The sequence below is a fragment of the Chaetura pelagica genome, unplaced genomic scaffold (genome assembly GCF_000747805.2).
Source record: "Chaetura pelagica isolate M959 unplaced genomic scaffold, ChaPel_1.0 scaffold938, whole genome shotgun sequence".
NCBI lineage: Eukaryota > Metazoa > Chordata > Aves > Apodiformes > Apodidae > Chaetura > Chaetura pelagica.
In genome coordinates, this window is record NW_009954221.1 from 942,159 (window position 1) to 956,255 (window position 14,097).

The following is a 14,097-nucleotide window of genomic DNA, read 5'->3' on the forward strand; positions in this document are numbered from 1 at the left end:
CTGCTGACACCTCCAGTGCCTCTACCTGCTTCATTCACAGGCCCCCCCCAGCTCAGGCCTTTCTTTGGGTCTTCCTGCCTTACAAAATACAAGCAACAAGGACTAACTGCAGGGATTTACAGAAAAGCAGGTGTTCCCCACCCTCCTCCCTCCCCAGTCCAAACGTGCAAAGCTTCATCACTCACAGGATGAAACACTTTTCATGTCTCACTGCAGACTTTGTAAGGTGAGTATTTTTGCCACTCAAGACAGCAGCCCAATAGTGCTTGCATGAAATAAACACCTGGTCAAATCCAGGCCTCTAAACAGCTTCTAATATGACTTCAGGCTGCAGTGAGGCAGCCTGCTCAGCAAAACAAAAATGTACAGGCAAAAAACTTCAGTAGGTTAGGCTGATGCTTGTGGTTGCTCAAGTGAGGGGACAGGAACCAGCCAGGCCATGGTGTGAGCTGCTGCTGCTTGAGCTGCCACTGGGATGAAATGGTTCCTCGTGAAAACTCACCTGTACTGCAGAGTATCTAACTTACATATTTAACAAAGTGGGGGCTTGGGTAACAGCTTCAAGGCTATCTCTGCTTTAAGAGTTGTAACCTGGAGAATGTCTGCTAACTTCAAGAGGCAGTTCAGGCCTGCAGATTTTTAAAGGCTGCTCCAGGAAACCGCAAACACTTCAAATGATCTATTAAATTCTTTCGTTGGAGGAAGGGGGAAAGAAGAACAGTTCCCTACAATTCTAAAGCTGTAACCCAAGGGAGATGGCTGTCACGTACTTTCCTCCTGGAGACGTGCCATCACCTGGACATCTGTCAGGTCCTGCAGCTTATAGCCCATGGAGATGGAGTCATCGGACGTACTCAGCTCGCTGTCCACGGACGACTGGGAGCTCAGAGCAGAATGCATGCTCAGATAACCTAGGGAGGGGGAGGAACAGCACTCAGGAAACATTCAGACACCCACACACATGCCAAGAACGAGCAGCAGAGTGTTTGTTCCACTAACAAAGCCTGTGAAGTTGAGGTTTGGTTGCTAGAAATAATTGAGTAGTTAGAAATTGCTCGAGAAAGAAACGCTCGCTGTTCTGCCCTGCCCTGCTCAGGAGGCAGAGTGTCTTTGTGCAGGGAAAAAAACTGTGGACTTCTGTCCAGAAGGTGGCAAAAGGATGCTTGGTAATTTTAAGCTTAGCATCATCCTTTAAAAGACCAATATTATTCCTCCCTATTTTGAGAAAGGGGCAAATATTGATCTAAATTTCAAGCAGCAAAGTTACACACAGTGCTTGCTAGGGTGTGGGTGAGCATTGCAGGAGTAAAAGGAATTTAAAGGGTATAAAAAAAGATAAAACCACCAAAAAAACCCTGCACATCACTAGGAAAAGTTCTGGAAACACAAAAGGATTAGTGGATGCAAAACCTCCACACCACCAGTGTGCTCATGTGTGCTTCATGTCACGCTACACCCTAACAAGCCCCAACACAAACTAGACCATGTAACTTACAGAGCTGTTATAGGAGAGGACATCAGTACTTTAATTAATTCCAAGATAAGGGTGCAATTAGTACTATATAGATTTAGACCCACCAAAAAAAAAAGATAATTAAAACCCACAATCTGAGAGAGGATCAGACAAAGCTGGTAGATATGCAAGAGCCTAAGAGCACTTGACATCACTTTCAGCTGGAGCCAGCTTAGGGGACACAAATCCTGCTCAAGGAGGGCTCTGAGATCATCACTTGAACAAAGAGCATCAAGCAGGTTCCAGCACTCCAGCAGACAGAGCAGGAACACAGGTCAGACCACACAGCCTCTCTAGGATGTCATTCAACACTGACTGTCACTTCAGTTTGCCTGCTGTGGACTCCAGTGCACCCACTGAGGGATTCTCAGCAGTGAAGGAAACATTCTGTCTGTTCTCAGGGAAACCTCTACCAACCACTGCTGAGTAGCCCTCTCCAGGAATGCTTCATTCCAGCTGGCAGGAAGAAGCTGCAGGTTCCCAACACTTAAACCAGTTTAGAAGAACAGTAGCTGCTGACACAAAAATTACATGTTTGAAGTCCAAGAGTAAAACAGATTTCCTAGATGGACACTCAGCCAGCTGCTCTGTACCAGTGAGCCTCCAGTTCCTCACTGGAAAGGCACATAGTGCTTCCAGTTTCAAGATGCTGCCACAACACCATGACTGAAGTGTGACTGCAGTGTGTGCTACACAAACCCACACTCCAAACCAAGACACCCCAAGCATTGACCCTGTTTCTGTCCTCCTGTTGTCAGGAAAGCTGAAACACAGCCCAGAGGATAGCAAGGATTGCACCTGTACACTGAGCAAGCACAGGTTTCCTGCTGCAGCTGACACAGCCCTTAGTACTAAAAGCTGTATTTTAAATTTGTATTACAAATACAGCTTTACTTAAAAGCAAAGTTTCCAATTCAGTTGTGTTTGGTCTGGTTGTTGCCTTTCAAACTGCAGGTCTCCTTAAAAGCAGTTGAGGAGGGGAAGAAAAACATTTACTTTCTTTCATCAGTAGAACCTGTTGTGGCTCAACCCAGCAAGAGGAACTGGGTATGGTTTTCATTACAGAAACTTCCAAATAAACCACATCTGTATTTTCTAAAAAGGTTGGGGGTTTTTTTTGTGGAGTTCTTAAGGGAAGTCACTGACACACACTTCACTGGGGCAGCAGGGAAGCTCTGTTTTTCTCAGAAATAAAAAAAGATTTAAGTCAATGAAGCTGACAGTGACCTTGAAACTCATGTTAGCACTTCCAGGAGTGAGAAGGGAAGAGCCACCTAGCAGATGAAGTGAACTCTCCTGCAGAATCCTACAGGACAAAGCCTGGCCCAGAACTGGCTTTTTATCTGGTACCCTTGACAACTGCAGATTTGCAGGGTGAATGAAGGAGCCTAGAAGTTGCAACAGGCACTTTGGTTTCACACACCAGTAACTGCTTCTGTGTGAAAGGGGGGTCAGACACCGAGACTGCCAACCAACCTCATGCTAAAAACAAGAAATTGATTTACAGGTTTTTTTCTTTTTACCCTTCAGAATTCAGTTTGCAAAGATAACCAGCCCTACATGCATCCTCTTGCTTGCAAAACAGAGACAGGTGTTAATTCCTACTTACAGCAGAAAACCTGCAGAGCTCAGACACACCTGCAGCTGGGAAAACATCCATAGCCCACCTGTTGGGTTTTCTTATTTAAAAAAAAGGTTCATTTCACATCACGTTTCAAGCCAGAAACTGTGAAAAATGCTTTATGGTTTTAAACATGCAAATGAGGACACAGTGGTGAATATCCACCAAAAAAACCCCAACAAACCAAGGAGAACTCCTGAGACAACAAAGAGGCAAAGCACTGGTACTAGGAAACTGAGCAGGAACTGAAGCTCCTGGAGGAGCCTGCACAGTCTCCTGGGGCAGCAGTTGAAGTGCAAGTGCAGCCTGGAGGCCAAGCCAGTCAGGAGGAGCTTCATTATCACCTCTGCAAATGCAGGCTGCAACCAGAGCCTTGGCTGCCTCGAGGGGGGAAACCTTCCCCCAAACACAGCCAGGAAGTCTGAGGGAAAGCTTTTGCTGCTGTGTGCTCAGCTGCCCACTCTGATTTAAAGGCACATCCTGGTGACTGAGCCTCTTGAAGCACAAGGCTTCTCTCTGCTGCCCTCATCCATCAGTGCTTTCTAATTAAACTGCACAAACTCTCAAGCCAGAAAACTTGAGTCCAAGTAACTTTGATGAACTTAACACCTACATAGGATATCACTACTCAAGAGCAGTAATTCCTTTGCCCCACCAGCTGTTTTCCATTTTAAGTCACTTAAAATTATTAGTACCATTTACAAACACATTCAGAGAAAGTTATTCAAACAAATCCATGAAATAACTACAAGGCATCTGGGATGCAAGGGGGGTTTCTCCCAGGTAACAGCTGCAACCTGGGTCAGCAAGGGAGCAAATTAAAAGGAGAAAACCCCACAGGTGGACTTGCACCTCTGGACAACTTTTCCCTGTGTCAATCAGAAACACTCCTTGCATTCTGAGCACGACAGGTTTGCAGTGCCCTGCTGACATGTCATACCTGAGCTGCCACAGGTTAGTAGTGCTTTGTTAGTCGATTTGAGATGCCCGGGAGAGTTTAGTGCATTGCTACAGGAGCCTGCCTCTGTATTCAAATTATGTGCACTTGGTGATGCCAGGGGACTGCAATACAGGTTTTTCCACCTACTGGCTAGAAGGAAAAATACAAAAAAAGCCAAAAAACGTTACAAAATTAGTTTTAAAAACAAAGAGCATAAGATAAAGGCATCAGATCAAACAAGATTAAATACTGTAACAGGTGTGCTTCAAGTGAGACCTCTTGATGGTGCCAGCTCCAAGCTGCAGGAAGCCAAGCAGTGCCTCTTCCCCCTCTCACTCTCCCCTTCAACTTGTTTTGTCTCTTCTGAGGAATTCCAAGGATAACTACTGACACTCCTGGCTTTCAAGCAGCCACACAGTTCTGAAAGTTTCACTGCTGCTCTTCCAAGATGACTGTTTGCATTAAGATCTGTCACTTCTACACCCCATCTTCATTTTAAAGAGCTCCACTTTATGTTCACATGTATTATTTTGAATTTTTAATGCTGGAATCAAACCAGCATCAAACCCCAAAAGCTGTGCCTTTAGAGTCAAAGGAGAACAAATTATTATGAAAAACAACCATTCTGGAATATTTATTCAGCACAGGCTTGCACACAAGTTAGTGAAGCAATCTAAAAGAAGCCAGGTAGCAAAATTCTCTGCATCCAGGCTTCCTGCAGCTGGAAATAAAGAGCTAAAACACTAAGGAAAGGGCACAGTCATGACCTGCACATAGCCAAGGGGCTGCTGAATTAATTGCCCACAAAACCCTCATCACTGAGAGAGTAATAGCTAAGAAAATAATATGAATTCACTGTATAAGTAGTTTTCTTTTTTATTTCCCCCACAAATAGAAGGTCAGACTATTTGAGTTACAAAGGAATGAGAGAGCACAAGTAAAGCCTGATACATTTCAGACAGAAAGCAAATCAAATGAACTTTAACTCAAGTTTCTAAGTGCAGCTGGTTCATAAAAGCAAATGCAGTTTGTTCCCCAGCTACGTTCAGTTATCTCAAATCAGGAATTTCAAGGCTAAACTCAAACTAAACCTGATTACAAGCAGTGCCAAAACACTGTTAGTGTGCAAGGTTAAAATCCAAACCAAAACACAACAGTGGGTTCTCAGACTTCAAATCCCTGAGGTCAAATTCCTGGTCAAACTGAAATCAAAATGTCTGCATTTGCACCAAAGACAAAGCCAACTGAAACCCTGGGCAGACAACAGCTTTTGTACCAAACTGGGGGCTGCATTTTCAGCAGTTAAGAAGATCCCTGAACTTCAAACCATCAATTATCTCAGAAACTTCACTTTTTCAAACACAGCTTTTGTGTTTAGAGCTTCATGAGTCAAAGCAGACAGACAAGGCTGCAACATGTCCTGCTCTGCAAAGCTTTGCAATGATGGGATGTTAGTAGAAAAGAATAAACCCAGACATCCCTCCTGCTGCAGGGGAACTCACAGCTGCCTGTACAGGAAAGCCAGGTGAGAGAGGGAACTACAGAATACAGGACTGCTCAGTCACCTCAGCCCCCTCAGTGTCCTGGCCATCAGCAACTCAGCCCAGGACTTGCACACTTTACACACAAACCCAGGTTACACTTGCAAAGAGCTAAGGTAAAACATCCACCAGGTGGATTCCAGGTGCTGCAAAGGTGTGGAGACACAGAATCACCTTCTCAGTTTTGTCATGAAGGAAACAGTGCATCTGTCCTAACAGCTCTTCTGTCAGTGAAAGGCTCAGCTGGGACTGACCCTTCTGGGTAAAGGAATAACAGCCCACAAAACTATGGCCCCAGAACACTGACTCTGCTGGTGGGATGTGGGCACTGGCAGGACATGCCATGGTGCTCTTGCTCCAGGCAGATTCAGCAAGGGATTTTCCCTCAGGGGTCAGTAGCACAGCTGAAAGGCACCATGAAGAGCTTTAGGGGATGATGCAACTGGAAAAAAGGCTGGTTTTCTATTTCACCATTTCTTCCAGTTCCAGATTTAATGTTTTGCTATTGTAAGCTTTGAGCACCAGATAATGATACCCAGGCAGCAACACTAATGGGGCAGTAAGAATAATCACCATTAGGAACACTCAACAATACTAGAATTTTTACATTAAAAAAGCTACAATAACAAAGGGTTACCAAGGGTGATGGAACACTGGGACAGGCTGCCCAGAGAGCCTGTAGAGTCTCCTCCTCTGGAGACCTTCAAGACCCATCTGGATGTGTTCCTGTGTGACCTGCCCCAGGTGGTCCTGCTCTGGTAGGGGGGTTGGACTCGATGATCTCCAGAGGTCCCTTCCAACCCCCTAACATTCTATGATTCTGTCATAGTTTCAGATTCTGTCCCCCCCTCTGCAGAAGCACGTTTTCCCTCTAAGCACTTCTACACTGAAGAGGTGTGAACAATAAAAAACAAAAACAAGAGCCTGAAAACACCGACTCTGAACATCTTCAAAAGCCAGAAAGCAAGGTGGCCAATTTGGCAATGAATTTCAAAGGCCTGTATTTGTGTCTGAACAACTACAAAAAGGCAAAACTTCACAATTCAGTTTGTTTTGTCTATTACTTGTAATCATCAAGTTTTCTGAACGTGTAGAGAATGATCCACCCCCCCAGCTGAGCATTGCTGGGAGGCTCTACAGGGTAACAAACACAGCTGTGCAGCCACACTCCTCCCCTTCACTGCTCCTCAATAATGCAAAGTACACAGGTGTAAATGAAAGACACTGGAAGAAGCAAGGTGTGTGTGAGTACCTTGATCCAGCCTGCTGAGGAGGGTTCTGCAGGCTGCCTCTGTCTCAGGACTGGGGTTGTCCAGCACCTGCCGGCACCACTGCAGGGGCGAGTTGGTTTTCTGATCTGTGGCAGATTTCCTTGGGGACACGTAGAGCCTTGGAAGGAGACAGTAAAGAACACTCATTAAATAACAGCACACAGCCACTGAAGTAGCTTTTAGTGAAGTACACCTAAGGCTAGGCAAGAGAAAAGCTATCCAAACTAAAAACAGAGGGGAAAATGAAGGTTGAAATGGTACACGATGGCTCAGGAACAACATTTCCCCTCACATCCCTGAAATGCACTTCCAGAGCAAGCACCAGCCTCTGCAAGGCAAGGGCCAAGGCTGCCTGCTGGAATACCACTACAAGTTAAGTTGCTGGTACACTTACCATCACCTCTCACCCACCTCTCCCTCCACTCCTCCCCCAAGCAAAAAACATCTCACTCTGAATGACTGATAGGAAGTCTGCTGACACATTTCAGGGATAAACCATTAGCACAGATTCAATGAATGCCAGGCTGGAAGGGACTGTAAGGATCACCTGGTCCAACCCTTCTAGGTACTACTCTACTTTATAAGAGGTGGCTCAGCACCCTGTCAAACTGTCCAGCGTGGGGGAATCTACCACTTCCCTTGGGACACTGTTCCAATGCTGGACTGTCCTCGTGGTGAAAAATGTACCTCTTGTGTCCAATGGGAATCTCCCCAGGAACAACTCGTGCCCAGGACCCCTTCCTTGTCTTTTCCATGTGACTCCTTATAAATAGGAAGTCTCCATCTTCTTGGCAGCCACTCTTTAAGTACTGGGACATGGTGATAAGGTCTCCCTGAAGCCTCCTCTTCTCCAGGCTGAACAAGCCCAGTTCTCTCAGCCTCTCCTCATACAGAAGGTTCTCCAGCCCTGATCATCCTTGTGGCCCTTCCCTGGACCCTCTCCAGCCTGTCTCATCCTTTTTGTAGAGCAGGAACCAGAACTGAACACAATACTCCAGGTGCAACAAACTAGAAGATGTAGAAATCTCCAGCCAGCCAGAAGTGGGGCTGTATGTAACCTCTCCTTTTTTACATTGTAATGTTAGGCAAGTTCTCCCACAGCCCAAGGCTTTCACAGCCCTAGTGCACCTAGCATTGTTCTGCATATATACACAGGATTAGACAGATTTAATAATCTTATAGTCTTGGATTGTTTCTTGTCTCCTGCTATTTACTCTTGCTACTGTTTGGGTGTTGAGGGATGGGATCTGGGTGGAAGAACATTATTCTCTACAGCCCCTTGACGTGTCATTCCTGGCTTTACAGATCCTAACAGTATCCCTGCCCCTGGCCAGACCCATCTTTTTCAGGTAGCAGAGATTCAGTCTCTTTAGGTCTCATACAGCAGATTTTTCCTTCTGAGCTTTACACAAAACCACAAGCAAATTTCAAAAAAAGTCCCAAAGCTGATTTGCTCTTGACAAAATAAATGCTGAGAAACATGAACACAAATATTCCTGAAAGTGCCAGTAACCTTCTATGAAAGACCCCAGAAGTCTTGCTGCACTTCTGCATGAGTAAACCAGCACTACAACCACTCAGATCCAATAAAGCAGAGGAAGCCAAGTGCCCTCTCTCTGGATTTACTTTGCAGTTCAGACCAAAAAAGCAGCAATAAAACCATCAAGAGGGCAGCAGCCTCCTCAGGGCAGGTCACACTGCTCTACACGTCCTCTGGGTTGAGAAAATCCTGCTCTACTTCAGGATACAGTATCTCTCTCCAGCTCATTCCATGCTTCTAATCTTGTTTCTGCCCTGCAGGATCAGCTGAAAATGGTGACACTTGTTTGCTAGAACTGTTCCACATGGAGCAGAGCTCCCTGCCCCTGGGGTGTCCCAGCCCCCCCAGCCTGGGAGAGGACCCTCCTTCTCCCCCTGACAAGCCTGGTGACAAGCCATGGTCTCACAATCTCACTGAACTCAGTTCAGTAAGCACACCTCCATGTTCCAGAGCACTGGCAGACAACTTATACCAAAAAAAAGAGGAATTCTGGCCCAATTTCACAGCATCATGTTCACTATTTTCCTTTTTAAATAGCTTTGGGGAAGGGTTCAACATAATTCACAACTTCTCAAAACAGGCTGGCACAGCTTATCCTTCTGGAGCACCACACTCCACCACCTGACAAAAACACCAGCCCTATAAATACCAGTGAGTATTTTTCTGGACACACTGTTAGGAGCCAAAAGTCACCTTTTCCTGTGGGTGACTGTGGCTCACGTGCCACAGCAGCAGGGGCCAGGTTAACACAGGGTCACACCCCCAGCTGAGCTGGACCAGGCTTCCTTCTGAAAGAGGCTTCTGCAACAAGCTCAACTCACTCTGCTCAAAAATATGTCAAATTTTATTTTTGGTAGTTTTAAGCTGGCCAATCAAACAGCCTTAGAGGAAAATTGAATCCTATGAGCACTGGAAAAAACGTGCTCAGGTGTGTCATGAAGAATGCACTTGGCTGCCAGTGTACAAGTCAGCCAAAGGCTTTGGGCTTTAACAAATACCTGATTAACCAACAGGCATTACCTTGCATTTTGTTGCTAAAACTCAGCAGTCTGCCTGTGAAGCTGCTGTGTAAATGGCAAAGGGTGATGCTTTGAATCTTTTCTTTTGTCAAGCTGCAAAGGAGTTGAGGAGTTACTTAGATAGTTCCAAGGCCTAATGCAAAATTCAGAAAGTAAACACTGGGGCACACAGTCTCCACTGGAAGTACTGAAGTGTTGCCACACAGCTTATTAAATATGAATGAGATTTTCTTCAGCTTCTGGAAGGAAACCCCCAGAAGCAGCATCTTCAGTTTCTGCTGCTGGTGAATCTGTTTCACTTTCCCATAAGTAGTATTTTATGAACTGCATCTCTGGTAAGAGCCAAGTAGTTTCAGTTCTGCAGGAAGCACAACCTGAGATTTTTCCTCCACTAAGAAGGAAGGCACCCAGAGAAACATCTGTGGGATTCTCTGCATTTCACCATTTGTAAGATACACCTCCACAGAGTGCTAAGGCAGCAGCTGAACTCTTCTCCAAAGCATGTATTTCAATCTAATGATTAATTCATTTTCTTTTCCTTTATACAGGCTTGGAAGAGTTGGTTTTCAGATGACTGTGTTTATGCTGTTCTAACCTCAAATCGAAGATATCAGATCTTTCTTTCTAAGGAAAGATCACAGGAAAACCAGGTGGTCTGTGGGAATATACAAAGAGCAGGGAGGTAAAGTTCTGCCCCAAACTAGAGGCACCAGATGCCATATTTCTCAGGATGCTCTGTTGGTTTAACACCTGGATTTTGTGCAGAACCACATCCTCATTTTGTGGAACTTCTCTGGAAGTTCCCACCTCTGATGGCACAAGCAGCTGCCAAGGATGACACCCTGCAGCAAGGTGAATCCAATGCCTTAAGACATACACACACCCTCAGGGGACTCAGCAATTTAAAAGAAACATAAAGAAAAGGTTCTGTTGCAGGGATTTGCTTGATAGTTACGTGTGTTTTGGTGTTGTTTGTGGTTGTTTTTTTTTAAAAGAAGCAGAACATGATACATAAAAGCTTCTCTGAAGCCCCAGGTTACACCCTGGTAGTTTTACCACTGGGATCAAGCTCTTAAACAGCAGCAGGAGAGAAATGTGCAAGGGCCTCCCCTCCTGTCAAGGAGAAAACCTAAAGGTGTTTGAGGTGAGGCATGGGCACCTTGGCACTCCCTTCATCCACAGAGAGGGAGGCAGAAAGAGTCTAATCCAGGAAAAAGGAACAAAGAGTATTTAAAAAGTTTAAGGCTTTTTACTTCTGCCACTTTCCTTCTCTTGCACTCAACGACACATTAGTAAGAACACTTGATTTATTCCATCACCATTTCAAGACAAAATGCTCTCTCCCAAGTCTTATCAGGAAAAATAACTGAACAACTGAGCAAGTGGCAAAACACCACCCAAGCAGCACAGGAATGTGCTAGAAAACAAATCACTGCACAAAGAACAAGAAACTAAATGCACAGAAACCCACAAGTTAACTCTTGTATGTGGGGAGGTATTGTTGGTTCCCCTCTGCACAGCCTTTCCATGCGTGGCCCAGGAGCTGAAGTGAAGCACAGGGGAGCAAACTGGTGACCACCAGTGGGCAAACAGCATGAGCTGGAACAGCACCAAAAGGAGAGACTCCCAGTGGATTGGGTCTCCAGGATATTTACAATTTTGAACAGTTACTTGAGAAAGGGACCTAAGAAAGCAAGTCAAGGGACAGGCAGCCCAGAGTACAGAGTTACAGCTCCAGCAGGTGATGCAGAACCTCATGTTTCACAGTTCAGGCCCTGAAATGTTGTTTTTAAAAAACAAAACCTTAGGCATAAAGGCAGCAATTTCAAAACAGTGCAAAAAGGGAGATACCAGCACCTGCAGAGCACAGCAACAAACCCTCTGCCCAGCTCCCTGGTGCTGCTGCCTTCACCCTCCCAGGCAACAGCTGCTGCTGTTCCCACTTCAGCTCCAGTGGCAGAAACCCACAAGGCAGATTCAAGCCCAGGTTGCAAACCCACCAAGCAGCATCAGCACAACACAGCACAACAGGAATTATCCTGAAAGTTGGGCCTGTTCTTGAAACTGGAACAACATGAAGATACAAGAACCAAGGACTGTCTGTGTGAAAGCCTCCCACTCCCCACCCCCTATCTGAAACACTTTAAAGGAATACAAAATTACTTCTCAGTATTTTTAAGGTATTATTAAGCATCACCTCCTCTACCAGATGGAAACAGAGAAAAGGTCAGCACAGCAGAAGGACTGGGCTGTTAAAACGTAGCAATTCAGCAGTGACAGGAAATAACAAACCCACTGTGAATTTCTCAGAAATTATCAAACATCAAAGTGCACATGTTCCAGCACTGGCCACAGTTTTGTCCTAATGTATAATATTAAAAAAGGACTAGAAATACAACACCTCAGGAAGCTGTTCCCTCTGACCAATGAATACACTGCTCAACACATGCAGATGTTACATCCATCCAGGCACTACCAAATTCCCCTCCTCATCAGCAGAGCCACTGTATTAAAACTGATCCTAAATCCAAACAGTATTGAGGGGGTTTTATTGGGGGGCTTTTTGTCTGCTTTTTTAAAGTCTGTCTGTGATCTTTACCAAGCCAAGCCAGTTGGAAGAATCTCTCACATCATGGGTCACATAAACACAAACACAGCTGTTTCCATTAACACAGAAATAATGAAGCCTGCCTTCCAAATTAAATATATCCCCTTATTATTATTATTTTTTATACCCCAATAAATTCTGCTCCAAATGCTGTTTAGGTAAGTTAGACAGTTTCAGTGATCAAGCTGGAGCCAGTCTATGGACCTTGACCTTTAGCTAGCTTTGGAAGGGCAAGGGCAACTAATCTGCTGCTGTATAAAACAAGCTCTAGACAAGACTGCTGGGGAAGTGCAGAGTCCTCCAAAGTAAGGCCAGTTAAGGATTACATCACTGATCTGCTTCAGTTCATGTCTCCAAACAAAAGAGACAGGTTAACTGCAAACAAACAGCTTTCAGGAGAAGGAAATTACTTCTCTTCTCAGGTACAAGCAAAAGCCACAAATTCCAGAGGGTCTGAGGTCTCAGTTGGTGATTTTCAAAATTCTTATTTCAATACAGGACCTGACAGCTCCGTACAAAGCTTAACCACTCCCTTATTCCCTGCTCTGCTGCATCCTACGTAAATAAACCCACAGGGAAAGGAAGTTTTCTGTGCTTGCTACAGCAGCAGCAGGAAGAGAAGGGGAAAAGCAAGTCTTGTAGTTACACTGGTGTGGTTTTTTTTAAAATAATGCTCTGGAACAATGGTCTTAAAAATAAGAAAGGCTGATAATAGGAACTATAGTCCTGCTGATCAATATCAAAGCACTGCATAGAAATCACTTTATACCTTTAAAAATTCCTTCCCACCCCAAGAGAGGAGCTCCCAGGAGCAGCAGTGTAAGCCCCAGGGGTTGCTGCAGCTCTGGAATACCTACCAGCTGTCTTCTTCCTCGTTGCAGTTTTCAAGTTCTAGCACTTTCACTTCGTCCAGCTCCGTGTTGTTGGGAAGACTTCCTAGATCTCCACATTTTTCACTGGGATTCTGTTCATTTATCTGAACTGAGGAACCAACCCCTGGGAGGCCCAAGTCCCCCAGAAGCTCTGTGCTGTCCCCTGTCCCCAGATGCAAAGCACACCTGGTGTTCTCCTCAGTCTGTGCTCCCAGCTCCTCAGTGCCACTGCTGCAGCTGTACCCCGTGTGGGCATCCAGGCCTCTTTTCAGGCAGTTGTTCTCTCCTTCCTCTCTTCTTATTTTGCTCAACTGCTTGTGCAGATCAGCCACGATCTGCAGCTCTTGCTTCTCCCTGATCACGTTGATGCCGTTGTTGATCTCCATCCCGTTCAGACCAGCCCCACGGTGACCCACCCCGGGATGGAGCTCGCCCTGCACGTTTGCCCCCAGCACACCCCTGCTGCTCTTGGTTCTCGGGTGCTGGTTCTGCAGCTCCAGCCTCCTGACCAGCTCCCGCAGCTTCCGCACCTCCTCCAGCTCTGGGCCAACCTCCTCCTCGGGCTCAGGGCCCGTGTCGGGGCCCATGGCCGGGCTGCCCGTGGGGCCCAGTCCTAGGCCGGGCTCCAGAGCACGGTCCTGCTGGATGAGCTGGGCATTCCCGGGCACCACCATCCTGCAGGACATGCAGCTTCCCCTGCAGCACAAGGAAAACGTGTCAAACCTCCACCAAACAGGCACGGGATTTCGAGCAAACTGGAACCAAACAGCCAAAAAATCCCGACTCTTAGAAGCGTAAACTAATTACACTGGGGCACGAGGTGACTGAATTTAATCAAAAGCTAATTAAAAAAAAAAACAAAACAACCCCACTTTAATTTAGCATGAAACATTTCAACAAACACAAATCACTGGTTTTAAACAGCTCGGATGTGCAACTATTGTGCTACAAATCAGACTGTATCAAAGGAAGCTGATTTAATCGTGCACAATAGTTAAGTTTCCATGTGTTGACAAACAAAACACACGAGAAAAGCCCTGACTGAGCAGAGTCAGGAAACATCATTAGCAAGTTGCTGACGTCAGGCAGTGACAGCATCAAGAAAATGGTGAAAACACCCTTTGTTCGTTACCAGGTTTATCCTGGAAAAGCAGAAACAACCTGAAAACATT

General features: G+C 45.6%; 1 protein-coding gene across 1 annotated transcript in view; it reads right to left on the bottom strand.

The window, feature by feature from the left end:
• Nucleotides 1–13,599, bottom strand: part of LOC104393954 (SLAIN motif-containing protein-like) — a 17,223-nt gene extending 3,624 nt beyond the window's left edge. The window contains exons 1-4 of the mRNA XM_010003481.1: nt 12,911–13,599; nt 6,868–7,004; nt 4,075–4,224; nt 767–911 (exon numbers count right to left, since the gene is read on the bottom strand). Coding sequence (XP_010001783.1) covers nt 767–911; nt 4,075–4,224; nt 6,868–7,004; nt 12,911–13,599 — 1,121 coding nt within the window. The remainder of the gene's footprint in view (nt 1–766; nt 912–4,074; nt 4,225–6,867; nt 7,005–12,910) is intronic.
• Between the last annotated feature and the right edge of the window lie 498 nt (nt 13,600–14,097).